Source organism: Papaver somniferum, chromosome 2 (assembly GCF_003573695.1).
Source record: "Papaver somniferum cultivar HN1 chromosome 2, ASM357369v1, whole genome shotgun sequence".
Taxonomy (NCBI): Eukaryota; Viridiplantae; Streptophyta; class Magnoliopsida; order Ranunculales; family Papaveraceae; genus Papaver; species Papaver somniferum.
In genome coordinates this window covers 107,247,300-107,261,057 of record NC_039359.1, presented here as the reverse complement: position 1 = coordinate 107,261,057, position 13,758 = coordinate 107,247,300, and the positions used below count along the sequence as shown (strand labels likewise).

The following is a 13,758-nucleotide window of genomic DNA, read 5'->3' as shown; positions in this document are numbered from 1 at the left end:
TGTCGAGTTAAATTTTGAACGAGGAAGCTGAAATTCTTTACGCACTCAGATTTTGAATTACCACCAAGTGCATGCCATGAGAATGTTACTTGTCATTTGTAATTTGATGAACTCTCACCAGATTGGAAAACCTGAGAAACCTTATGAAATATTCCCTCCGTCCCAAATTAATTGAGCTAATTGATTTTAAATTTAATCCCACAAATTAATGAGCTATCTCACTAATCAAGGGGATATTTCTAAAACTACCATTTTAATTAATCATTGTTAATATAAAAAATATATAAAATTTGATATACATGTTTATATTCGTTACGTAGGTGTTATAAAATGTTTTTCAATGGTATAAAGTTTACGAAAAACCGTGGTATAGTTTAAGAGATAGATTATTTCTAAGTTTTACTAGTTATTATCCATAAGGGTATAATTGTAAAAAATACTTAAACATACTCCCTTTTTCTCCTTGCCTTAATAATTATACAAACTACAAACAGTTCAATTAATTTGGGACGAAGGGGTAAAAATATAAAGAAAAGAAAAAACAACAAAAACTTGGAAGTTATTGTTGTTTACAACAGCTCAGGAAATATTGCAATTTCTATACAAGCAATTATATTACCTAATTAGCAATTTTACGTCTAGTTACCAAATTTCTGTTAGTTTTGTCTTTTCCATTCATTAAAGCAAACTGTGAATGTGAATGGAAGTGAAAAGAGCATACTCATTTAGCCAGTTGCAGCCATGTTCAGGGTGACGATGGTAATGAAATCCTGCTCAAAAGAATACAGGTTTTCAAAGCCCATTACAACCTTATTCAACACCACTACTACACAAACACCACCTAAAAACAAGATTAATTTCTCCACATCTTTGAACCCAAATTGTAATTCCTCTCTTGAAATTTCTCCCAAATTCTCCAAAGCTAATAAGCTCGACGAAAATAACAAAAAAATAATAAATCATGACATTGATGCAAGTTCTTCAATAAGAAAACCACTTGGCGGCACATTATGGCCAGGAACATATCCTTCTCCTGTCACAAACGCCCTATGGGAAGCAAGATCACCATCATCAGCCACAGCGCGCGCAACAACATCGGAGGAAGCAGAAGAAGAAAAAGAACCAATGGGAATAAGAAAACCTCCATCTCAAAGCAGGACTAGCATTCTATACAATTTCTCTTCTGATTATATACTAAGAGAACAATATAGAGATCCATCAATTGTTGGTGTTAGGTTTGGTAAGCTTCTTGAAGATCTTGATGCCCTTGCCGGTACCATCTCTTTCAAGGTAATCTTGATGCCCTGTTTTTGAACGCCTGGTACCATTCTAGGCCAACTTAATATACGTGTATCTGCCTTAGCATCTTCAGCTGCAGGCATTGCATTTAAAGTCCAGTGCATCTTTGTGCACCTACCTACCTCATGGGAAGCCTTGAATAAATTTGCATACGCAGCCCATTTAATTTGGGATCTAAAAATTAGAAGGTTATTATTGGGGCGTCACACTCCATTAGAGGGACTTCACTTGGATTCTTAGTGTCCAAAAAAGAGGTTATGGGATATCCTAACACATAAACAAAATGTCTAGATTACCCTTGAACTAAAATAAAAAATTTAAAAACCTAATTTTTCTATTCTAATTCACAAAAATAACTGCTCCTCTTCCTTCTCAGTAATTTCAATTCAACTTCAATTCACTTCATCGTTGTGATTACGTCTAGATTCGCCAACCGTAATTTCAGTTTTTGAAGAACTTACATCCAGGTTTGGATGAATTCAAACCGTAGAATTAGCTTGCATGTTGGTTTACGTCCAGGTTTCTCTTCATTCCAATCGTAGAAATTGAAATCACGTCCAGGTTCCTTTTAATTCCAACCGTAGAAAATGAATTTACGTCCAGGTTTATCTTATAAGCTAACCTAGACGTAATTCTTCCTGGATGTTTTAGAAGAAGCTTCAAATTCGATTACGTCTAGGTTCGTGATGTAATTTTTCCAGACGTAATCTTCTACGTGACTACGTCTAGGTTCGCGAAGTAAACTTTCCAGACGTAATCTTCTACGTCTAGATTCGTGAATTTTTTTTCCAGACGTATTCTCCCACGTCTGGGGTTTTGAAGTGTTTGGCATGATATATTACCAACTGTAATTCAATTTTGTCCTATTGGAAACCAATTACGGTTTGGAGTTCTTCCAAAACCTAGACGTAAACCTAAATTACGGTTGCAACGAAGCTAAACCCAACCGTAATTTTCCATGAAAGTCTAAAAATCTCAAACTTTTTGCGTACTTAAGCTAGTTTTGAGCGAAATTGAACCCATGGGAGATAGTTTAGAGGTGTACCTGTTGATTTTCAATCTTTGGTTCTTCACTTTGTTGATTTATTTCTTCAATTGGTTGAGATTCATCATCACTTTGTGTTAAACCCTCTCTACCATCTAACAAATCATCCATCTCTTGGTCTCCAACATGAGGAATGTAAAACTTGTTTTCTCTATCATACAAAGATTCACCCACCACGAATTGATAACTTGTTTCATCCATTTTTGTTGAGTGAATCAAAAAAATCTAGGTTTTGAAAGAAATCTTAAATTTTTTTCTTTTTCCTCTTCTCTGTAGTTTTTGTTCCCACAAAAACTTTGTCCCAGAATTCACAAATATATAACAAAATTCATCTTCTTAATTTAATTAGATAATAATTAAATTAAAATTAAAATTAACTACACAAGGGTTGTTTGGTCATTACAACATTATTTAAAATAAGGGGTTTTTGATATTACTTATGAGTGACCCGTTTTTGTCCTATTAGGTGACGACCGTCTAATGAAGTGTGACGCCCAAATAACAGCTTCAAAAATTAAGACTTTCTAGTCACGAGTTTCACGACCAAGTTCTAAACCAAATCTAAATTAATTAGTTAACAAATCTGGAAATGAATAAGAATATGAAGAAGTAAAATCATTCATTCCTTCTCCATGAGGTGAAGAATAAAAGATTAAAAATTGAAACTACTCAAAATTCTCTTAGAAAAATATCTCAGTCAGGATCATGAAATCATCAACAAGAAAATTCCAACATTTCACAAAAACGCCTATTTCAACCAAACTATTGGACTACGTTACAAAACCAACACAAAACAAGAAATTTTCAACCCCCATAAATGAACCCCATTTAGTTTCATCAACCAATACCAACATCTTCAATTTCTCATCTGTACCTGCAAAAATCACTACTTCCAAGAAACTAACCAAACCCTTTTCTAACACTCGTCAATTTTCTTCTCAAAAGTTCAATTTCTCATCTGTACCGGAAAACCCATCTCGAAAAATGGATTCTTCAGCAGAAGAGCAAGTGATTCCTGTAGTTTCGACATTATCATCTCCATTTGAAGTAGATGCAGGGTCTTTGTTAAGGAAACCAATTAGTTTATGGCCAGGTACATATACTTCACCTGTTACAAATGCTTTATGGGAAGCAAGGTCTAGTATTTTTGAGAGACTGTTAGATCCAGATGCTGCAAATAATGCTCCACCACAGAGTGAATTGCTTACTAAAACACCTTCTGAGAGTCGAACTAGTATTGTCTATAACTTCTCTAATGATTATATACTTAGAGAACAGTATAGAGATCCTTGGAATGGTGTTAGGATTGGTAAATTACTTGAAGATCTTGATGCCCTTGCTGGTACTATATCTGTTAAGGTACCCTAAATCTTCTTTTGCTTTTGATGTTTCTAAATTTTGAATTGTGGGTACTGCTTGTATTGTATTTTCTGGACATGGGTTTGCATAAAAATGTGAAATTGAACTATGTCAGAGAATTCCCAAATGTTTGGAGTTCCTAGGGTGCATCAATATAGTCCCCAATACAGGATACTAGTTTCAGCTTTGCTGTTTCTCATACTTTACAACGAAAATGCTTGCTTTTGTGGAGAAATTCATGATTCTTTTTCTTTTTGGTGGTTTGGTCTGAGTTCAGGTTCTTTGGCTTTTCACTGATTTTGATTAGTAGGTAGTGCTTAAAATGCAGGTTTGGGTAGGGAATTTTGGAAATGTCGTGGTTTTTTTTTTTTGTTGTTGATTTACCTGTTTGAACTGCTACGGCATTATGGGATAGTGTTTATGATTCACCACCATCATTGTTTTTTTCACTTTCTTAGTTTCTTGGATGTATGCCCATGAACTTCTTTTGAAAATCTCTGTAGCTGGGTTTCAAAATTGACATTTGAAAGGGAATAGGGATAGTGTTTATGATTCACCACCATCATTGTTTTCATTTTCACTTTCTTAGTTTCTTGGATGTAAGCCCATGATTAAGGTTTAGCTGTCAGAATCCTGAGCTTTAGAGTTGCCTAAACATGGTGTAAATTGTGTTGCAATTAGAAGATGGAAACCAATGCAGGTTGGTTTTTATTCAGCTCTTAGATTCATGGTTTCATTTTAACTGGCTATTCTGTTTGCAACTCTCCACTAATGTGAATTACACTACGAAGATATTAAAAAAAGTTGATTCTTGTATATTACAATTTGATCCATTTGGATAAGACATATTTGAGAAAAAGGATCAATGATTTCAAGACGGCCGAAGTCATTGTCCTGCTCCATAAACACAACTAAACTCTCAGAGGCTGTACAACCATCATTGTCTGTTAACCACTTTTTGAGTTATGTTCATCAGTTGTTACAAAACATATTGCAGATTATTTTTATTTGTTGCTCCTGAATTTGATGTTTGAATCACCACCTTGGATATTAGAACTGTTACAGTTTTTAAAAGGTCATTTGTCTGATTTGGTTTAGCACTGCTCTGACGAAGATAGCACGACAAGACCTCTCTTGTTGGTCACTGCTTCCGTTGACAAGATGGTCTTAAGGAAGCCTCTCCGCGTCGATGCTGATTTGAGAATAGCTGGGGCTGTCACATGGGTTGGGCGTTCATCCATTGAGATACAGTTAGAAGTGACTCAGCCCCCACAAGGTAACATAATATTCTTAGTATCCCCTTCCTGCAACTGAGTCTTTCGAAGGTCTCCACCATTTGATATTCTGTTATTCCAGTAACCATGCCTTATTTGGATTTTATCTAGATCGTGATGTTATGAGTTTTATTTCCTATCTTGCAGACAGTTCTCAGGCTTCAGAGGACGTAGCACTTACTGCTAACTTCACATTTGTAGCTCGCGACTCTAAGACAAACAAGTCTGCTCCTGTGAACCGGGTTTTACCTGAATCTGAACAAGAAAAGATGCTTTGGGAGGAAGCTGAAGCCAGAGATAAAACGAGGAAGAGGAAGAGAGGAGAGAAAAAAATAGAGATTCAAAACGGGGAGGATAAGAGACTTAAGGCTTTGTTGGCTGAAGGAAGGATCTTCTGTGACATGCCAGCATTAGCAAACAGAGATAGCATTCTTCTAAAGGATACATGCCTGGAGTACTCTTTAATTTGCCAACCCCAACAGCGAAACATCCATGGGCGGATCTTTGGAGGATTTTTGATGCATCGGGCATTTGAGTTGGCTTATTCAACAGCTTATGCTTTTGCTGGCCTGGTTCCATGTTTCCTCGAAGTTGATCATGTGGATTTCTTACGACCTGTGAGTAGCTTTTCTTTATTGATTTGGATTTCATGTTTACAATTATGCATGAAGATTGGTTACCGATTAATTCTTGGTGATCACAACACTCTTCTAGGGGTTTCCCTTTTATGCTCTTTATGCTCCACTTAAAAATCAATTAGTTTAATGATCAAATTATACTACGAGTCTGTGAGAGATGTTGAACTAATTAACTAATGATGCAGGTGGATGTTGGGGACTTCTTGCGCTTCAAATCATGTGTTTTGTACACCGAACTCGACAACCCTCTGCAGCCGCTTATTAACATTGAAGTTGTAGCTCACGTTACAAGGCCTGAACTCAGGACTAGTGAGGTTAGTAGTTAGTATTCCCTCAACTGTAATCTATGTGAATATATTCTATAAATTGAGTTTAAAATTGAATGTCAACTAGATAACTACATTTAGCTGATGCCAATCAATTCTTGCACCATTTATCACCCTAGTCTCACTATTTAACTTTTGTTCTTTGGATACTCCAATTAATTACAGGTCTCAAACACATTCCATTTCACATTCAGTGTTCGCAATCCGGAGACATTGAAAAATGGGTCGAGTATTCGAAGTGTTGTCCCTGCAACAGAGGAGGAAGCACGAAGAATCCTTGAACGCATGGATGCTGATAAGTCGTAACTGCCTCTGGTGAACTGTTATTCATAAGCTCTACATATACAGGAAAAATTGGGAAGTGGGAACTCTCTGCCTCTCTCTAATTATATATAAATTAAAACCGATAATAAACTTCAGGAAATGGGATTCTATTGAGTAGAAGAACTCTTATGGAAATTACAGCTAGCTTTATGCTGAACTTTTTTTTGAATGGCCATCTTATATCAAAATATAGCTTTTCACTCTGTCACATGATTCACATCTACCAGTTGGAATTGTTTCTTATTGTTTCCTTCACGTTTATATTTTTCATATTAAGATAATAATCTCTCAATCAAAGTATGGTCGATAAGAGTCTTTTTCAGGACTTCTTACTATGAGGTAATCCAGAGACTCCTACAAGTAACCGATCTCTGGTACTAGTTTCTGGGCACCACGTACTCTGCTGCTGGGTTTGGGTATTGAAAATGTTGACAGAAGCAATGATCTTAATGAGGATTAAGATTGTACAAGTTTTTATTAAAGCAAGCAAAATTTCCTGTCACTAGGATTTAGATTAAAATTAGGAATTCATTAAAGCAGACGTTCTTTATTTACTTCAGAGTTCAGTCCCATAATACAAATATTATACTGTAGTTTTTTACTCCTTCAATGGAAGATTCCAACAAACATCTGTAGGTTGTGGCTATGGCGTATCATTTAGCAGTTACATATATATTTGATGTATATATATATATATATAGATACAAATTAAGAAGTTCTTTACTATACATCTATTATATTAGTAAATGTGTGTAGGCATTAGTAAATGTGCGTAGACGAACTTCGACCTCCGATATCATCGCCAGCAACCAATTTTATCATCCCACTTACAGAAGTTGTTAATTACTTTGGCTTTCACTTAGAGAGGCAACTAGCAGGTTCAACGAAACCAGAAGCAGACCCATCGGCATTAATACATGTAGCATGTGCAGGCTGATTTCTATAAGTAAGTTTGACATTCTGCAAGGTAATGTCTTTGCATGGATTCTTACTACTGCAATCGAAGTTTACTGCAACTCTTGTCGCTGAGGTTCCACTTATGTCTTTGTAATGTACATCACTTATCTGTACTCCAGATATCTGATGATTCAACACCAAAACAAATTGAAAAAAAATTAGTGAACCCAATGAAAAGAAAAATATAAATAGGGTTCACATTTGGTTATGTAGTAGGATGATTGCGGAGGTCAATATATATACCTGGTCAGGACAATCTTCATTATGAGGGCAGTAATTTTGATCAATTATAATAGGGTTGTTGACATTATTCATTCTTGCGCCTTGAAAATTAACCCCTCGGACGAATCCATCACTAGGTCTTCCCCATGTTTTTATTCTTAATCCATTTTCGGTATTACTGAACGTAACCGATTTAACTGTCACATTCTGAACTCCTGGTTCATCAAATCCCTTCCCAAGACTACCAATGCTGTAAGAAAAAACATTAAAGTCTGTAAAATGCTTAATCACCATTAATACTGCGATCGGTTTATATAGTTAAGTGGACAAAATGATAGCTAGATTAATACCTTATGCCATGTCCAGGTCCGCAAACAACTTTTTCGATCCATAAGTGGAATGTGCCAGGTCCAATGGAGATACAATCGTCCCCAGTCATGATAGTAGCACTGATGATATTTACGTTTGTTGATTGTTGAACGTGTATTCCATCTGTGTTTGGGCTTTTCCCTGAAGCTTTAACTTTTACACCTTCCATATGCACGTTCTGGCAACCGTTAATTACGATATGAAACATCTGACTGTTTATCGACGTCAATCCAGTAATTGTAATGTCTTTTGAGTTGCTGAATAACAGTGATTGCTGCAAGTACAATCAGTTGTGTTAGCTAGTATGATCATTCATGCTTACCGATGTATGTCTTTGTATGAAATCATTAACAAATGTTACGGAAAACTTCATTGGAGCTACACTTACCGTGGCACCTGCAGGACATTTCTTCTCAGCAAGTTTGCAAGACCATAGGGCCATACCACGAGCATCAATAGTACCACCTTTAATAGATACCCTAGAGACATCTTCAAATGCAATCCATTTTCCAGTTTTACCAAGAACACTATAATCTTTGGGAGACAATAGTATTCCATCAATTTGAAAGGTGATATAAATATTATTCTTACACCGACCCTTAAAGATTGCTTGATTTAAAACATATTTTCCACGTGGTACGTAAATGATAGCAGAACTATAACCAGCTGAATTACAAGCTGTTTTCCATGCATTAAGAAATGAATTTGTTGTATCTGTTTTTCCATCTGGGTTTGCTCCAAATTTAGTTACCACATTGTAGACTACCTCTCTTGCCTCAACTGAGTACAAACTGATAATGATCATGAACAGGTAACAGAAACAAGCAATACTGCTACTAAGCTTCATCATTTTGAATGTTGGTAAAGATAAAGTGAGAGGAGAGAAAGGAGGCTGCTAATGATGATGATGATGATGATGAGATAGAATAGATTTGTTGATGATGAGATGGAATAGATTTGGAAAGACCCATGGACTTATATAGAGGTCGAAACGAGAGAGAATAGAGAGTCGGTTAAATTGGACTAGAGATATTCATTGGTTGGATTTGGACGCAATATAGCCATTCCTTGTTGCTTTTTGGTTATTATTTGCCGCACCACCATTCATGGAAGAACTGTTTTCTTGTAACATGCACGTTAAGTCGTAGTATATCTATAAAGCATGCATGCATGGATACTGTAATTAATACTAGTATACTGCGTCTACGTGCTAGTAAATAGTCGTATGAATCTTAATGCACATGATAGAAATGACTTCTAGAGAAGAAAGATTTCATTTTACCTAATGTTAGGTGATACATAGTATATATACTCTCAGTTAACTCCAATTGTTTGTTGATTAACACACCGTTGAGACTGTTAAAATGTCTGAATGATGTATGCAACCACCATGATCAACAATAAACTATGATTATCATGATATAGTTTAGGATTGGTACTCCATTTCAATAGTTTACATGAGGTCGAAATAGTGACTCATCCCCGCACGTTACTCAATTTGATCTTCTCTTGTGAGGAGGTGGTCGGCAGATGTCCAGAATAGGACACAACATGAATCCCCATGTTTGATGATTGTGCTAACTTCATATTACAGATATTGAGTTCGTGATAAACTGATAATATTCAAAGGAAAAAAACAGAAATATTCGTTGAATTCTATCTGCACTAATCAGCCTTTTCAAAAGCAATTGTGTGTGAGTTAAACAACTAGAAGAGTATGGGCGTTTTTGATTATCACTTATCCACTCTAAAATCTCTCGTCTTAATGTCAAAAATGGAAACAACGGTTAAGCTAACAATTACATGTGGACTGAATAAGCTAACAATTAAGCCCAAGTTTTGGGAACCATGTTCCTTGTACGTACTTGTGAGAGTTCAACTTTAAACAACAGTATTTTATTTCATGTAAAGCAGGGATAAGGTTTGAGGAAATAGAAAATTCTACGTTAACTACAACTTAACTTAACTTATTGTCACACGTTGCTTTGTTTCTTCGTGTATTTTCAGCTAATATTATATTTTTCCATCGTTTTTGTCGAGTTATGTTATATTTTTCTATTGTTTCTTTATGTGCTCTTTTTTCTTTATTTTTATTTCGTTTCATTTCTTTGCTGTTGATTTGATAGAAATGTGCTTTTGTTTTCTGTTTGTTTGGCATATCTCACAAGCAAAACAAAACAAAATAATCCCAGTTCAAAAATAATGTTGGAGACGGAGACAACTCGCTGATCGTTAAGTGATTTGATGGTTAGCATGCTCCCTCGTACTGACGAATTAGGGGCTTAAACTCCTAATGGTCAGAAATAACTCCAGACATTATGCAGAAATAACTCGAATCCGGTGTAAGTATGTCGGTTTTTAAGGCAAGGTTTTGATTAGTTAAAAGTAAAAAAAGCTCAGTTATCTAAAAGAGTTAATTCAAACAATACCGACCGGAACTTACAAATCAGAACTGAATTTTAATCATACGGGTCCAGGTGGCAGGGATGAATTTTTAATCGCGTAGGTCGCACATTCCCTTATCAATGGTCTAGATTTAGGTATCTGTTGCGCCCTCTGGTAAAGCAAGACTCGCAATCCTCACACCAGCATCCTTGAACACGATTTCTTAGCCAGCTACTTTTTCTATCCAATTAGGTTGAGCTTTGCTAGAAATACAGTAGATTGGGTTTGGATAGTGTATATTTTGTTAATACCAAACAGTATATACCACCTGGTATTTACTGTATCACATGTGCCAAACTCCCTACTTTTCAATTCAAAGGCCAAACCTCACTGCTTTATGCAGTGTTTCTCAAAATGCTTCTAATGATGCGTTCATACGGAGAGAACAAGGGTCCTTATTTGTGTTCAGACTTCGGAAGATACAACCTGGAACACATCTTTATGGGTGCCCTATGAGGTACAAACCTTTTTTTTGAGTTCTGTAATCAGTTTAAGAATGAAAGCTAATATTCATGTGTTAGATTTCTGGATCAAGTTTAACAACGAGTCCTAAGCAATGGAACAGGAAAAACCCCTTTCTTCCACTCCACCTTCAATAATTACAAACAGTTTCAAGAATTACAAGGAAGAACAGGTAATCGAAGGATATTATTTTATACCATCACTGTTATATACTACTATTGTTACAACAAAGTAATTTCAATCAAACCACTTGAATAGTTAAAGTGGGAAATGATTTAAGCAAAACTACAGGTGATTAATTATAAACTATCTGGATCTTCTTAGCTGCCTCTATAGTAGTTTTTCTTTTCATGTGCTGAAAGTACTCATTGCGTTCTCATCAGGAAACCTAGGAAGTGCTAGTCGTACTTGTCCAGTCTAATATATACGCGCAATGGACTCGAAAAGTGCAGGCCGGTTACGTCAAGTTGTGCAGACACATGAAATCTTTTGGATTACCTGCAACATCCTTAGCGCAAATCAAAAAGATGCAGAACGCGGCTAATGTTGAGATGAATATTCACTAGAATTATCCTATTATCATTTGTATTGTGCCACCTAACTGAATTAGTTGAAGTTAACAAAACCGAAACTGGGGTGCATACCAAAATCAGTCCCAATATCTATCTAACTCATTTAAGACTTTAAGGTACACTATAGCCATCCTAAGAAGTTTTTACTCAGCAATTTTCTAGTGACAGATCAATGACAGGTCGCAGAAAAATTTACCTGAACTCCAGAGAGAAGTTAACAAACATTCAGCTAATCCGCATTCGATCAACAGACCTATGCAAAACAATCAAATTAATGACACACGAAATAAGGCACAATAACCACATGCATACAATCATAGTAAAATTATTGAAAAGGATCCATGTAAGCTACTGAAATCAATGAAACTTAAATGTCAGCTCCACGGGTATCAATATAAAAATGTATAGTAACTATTGAAAACCAAAAGCTGAAGAATGAGCTCTCAAAATAGTAGTGACATTGTATCCATAATATCCATAAAACAGAAAAAAGCTCATCGACCAACTTAAACCACAAATCTGCAAAAAAGAATCAACATATCTGAAAGTGTGCTGGTTGAATACCAGAATATACCAATCAGTAAGGTGGAGCCATGTTTGCACTGTCTATGGATGCTGGCTTCTTCGCATTATAGTAGAAATGTGCTATCATCTGGACCAACTCTTCAGATGTCCGCATTTCTGCGCAAAACAGAAATATGATTTCAATGGTTGCTAATTGCTACTGCCAAAACATTCTAGATTGTAATGAATGATGAGAAAATTACATAATAGAACCTTATCAGCACCAACCTTTTTCTCGGTACAGGATTTTGTTTCCTTTGAGGAATAACAGCTGCGGACATTCTTTCACTTTAAGGGCGTAGGCCAAGTCCCTCTCAATGTTGATATCAATCTTAACTGTCTGTTTAAGTAAGAATGGAATATCACATATCTGTTGCAACTCACCACTCTTACCCGTCTAATGAGAAAACTAGCAAAATGGAAAGAAAGAGATATCTAGCAACAAGAGCAGTCAAGGGAATGCAACATACTCGAGGTGGTAACCGATCTTTGGCACTCCAATAGACTTTAGCAGCCTTCTCCAGCTCCTTCAAAAGCTTCCAGTTACCACTTGCCCTGAAAAAAATTGCACCCACATTTAGGCCAAATATGCTACTAAAAAAATGTCTATTCCACACATCCCACATTCGTACCAACTTAGCAGTTAGCACCACTATGGAGAAGATTAAATTCTCGAAGTTACCAATGCCATATTATCGAATATTCAACATACCACAATAAAGATAAAAATAATTTATAGGGACAAATGCAGAAATCTTTGTTCATTGTGGTTAGGCCAGTTTTCTATCTCCAAAATGTGTTTGTAATTCTCAATTCGACATTTTCAGCTTGATAAATTATGAAACCAATGAAATAAAGAAGGCATCCAAGATAATCAATAGAAGAAATTTAAGCAGCATACCTGTTATATCTTTCAAATACAAGAACAATTAACGGACTAGGATGAAAAGCAAAACTCTCCCATTCCAAACAATTAATCTCCTTAACCCAACCCTCATCAATTTCCCCTTCCCAATCAATCTCTTCACCATCTTCTCCAACTACATTCTTAATTGCATGCTTATCGAAATACTCAGAAGCCCTAGTTCCCCATCCAACATCAGCATCTAATGGCCAATTTGGATCCTCTTCCTCAACCACTTCTCCTTTCTTCTTCTTACCATCATTATCCAATTCATCATCATCATCGTCATCATCAATTTCCTTCCCTTTCAAAACCTTCTCTTTCTCTTCAAGAACATCCGAACTCTGTTGTCGAATATTCTCAAAGGTTTTCTCTAATGAATCCCTAACAAAATCCTCTACTGCAACTGCTTCACTCTTTCGCCCACGCCTCGGCTTTCTCGGAATCGTCCTCGGAAAGACATCATCGGATTCATTTTCTACTTTGGAATCAATCTTTTGTTTGACATTTTTCTTTTTAGGGTTAGGGTTTGTGGATTTTTTAGGGTCTGATGCAGATACAGTGAGAGATTTTTTGTGGTGTTTGAGATGAGAGGAGGAGAAGAAAAACAGAGAGGAGTTATGAAAGGTAGGATTTGGGATTTGTAAATGGTAGGAAGTATTGGAGATTAGAGAGGTAGGGTTTAAGAAGTGTTTTAGAGTTGGAGACCGAAGTAAAGACATTTTTTCCTCTTTCTGTTTGTTCCCCTACGAATTCCCGGGAAATGCAAGTTGGGTCCCAAGTTCCCAACTCTATGCACAGTCGCCGGACCAATGTCGTTAATATTTGATATCAGTTTATCTCGGTCGGGACCGATACACTGGTACGATTTTATATCAGCGATATTATCGTTGAAATATCGGTGTAATATCGGTTTCAAATTTTAAGACTATAATTTTATATCATATATTTTTTTCACACATTTTCTCTTAACATATAATAGATACCATCAATTTTAT

At 36.0% G+C, this 13,758-nt stretch overlaps 3 protein-coding genes across 5 annotated transcripts; 1 reads left to right on the top strand and 2 right to left on the bottom strand.

Moving 5' to 3' along the window:
* Positions 1 to 726: 726 nt before the first annotated feature.
* Positions 727 to 6,474, top strand: LOC113348720 (acyl-coenzyme A thioesterase 9, mitochondrial-like). 2 transcript variants are annotated; one of them, XM_026592570.1, is made up of 5 exons: positions 727 to 1,290; positions 4,802 to 4,979; positions 5,125 to 5,594; positions 5,801 to 5,929; positions 6,107 to 6,474. In XM_026592570.1, the coding sequence occupies exons 1-5, from the start codon at positions 742 to 744 to the stop codon at positions 6,245 to 6,247; spliced, it is 1,467 nt and encodes a 488-aa protein (XP_026448355.1). In that variant the 5' UTR covers positions 727 to 741; the 3' UTR covers positions 6,248 to 6,474. The 2 variants fall into 2 exon arrangements, with proteins under 2 accessions (XP_026448355.1, XP_026448354.1); XM_026592569.1 differs by lacking the exon at positions 727 to 1,290 and adding an exon at positions 2,937 to 3,703.
* Positions 6,475 to 6,792: 318 nt separating this feature from the next.
* Positions 6,793 to 8,744, bottom strand: LOC113348721 (polygalacturonase-like). The gene is made up of 4 exons (XM_026592571.1): positions 8,202 to 8,744; positions 7,795 to 8,087; positions 7,466 to 7,694; positions 6,793 to 7,345 (listed from the first exon to the last, which is right to left on the bottom strand). Exons 1-4 carry the CDS (start codon positions 8,661 to 8,663, stop codon positions 7,121 to 7,123), a joined length of 1,209 nt encoding a protein of 402 aa, XP_026448356.1. The 5' UTR covers positions 8,664 to 8,744; the 3' UTR covers positions 6,793 to 7,120.
* Positions 8,745 to 10,815: 2,071 nt separating this feature from the next.
* On the bottom strand, positions 10,816 to 13,539 carry LOC113348719 (thioredoxin-like fold domain-containing protein MRL7 homolog, chloroplastic). Of its 2 annotated transcripts, none has more exons than XM_026592567.1 (6): positions 12,758 to 13,539; positions 12,327 to 12,411; positions 12,085 to 12,196; positions 11,857 to 11,973; positions 11,489 to 11,545; positions 10,816 to 11,218 (listed from the first exon to the last, which is right to left on the bottom strand). In XM_026592567.1, the coding sequence occupies exons 1-4, from the start codon at positions 13,480 to 13,482 to the stop codon at positions 11,870 to 11,872; spliced, it is 1,026 nt and encodes a 341-aa protein (XP_026448352.1). In that variant the 5' UTR covers positions 13,483 to 13,539; the 3' UTR covers positions 10,816 to 11,218; positions 11,489 to 11,545; positions 11,857 to 11,869. The 2 variants fall into 2 exon arrangements, with proteins under 2 accessions (XP_026448352.1, XP_026448353.1); XM_026592568.1 differs by having other exon boundaries at positions 11,867 to 11,973.
* Between the last annotated feature and the right edge of the window lie 219 nt (positions 13,540 to 13,758).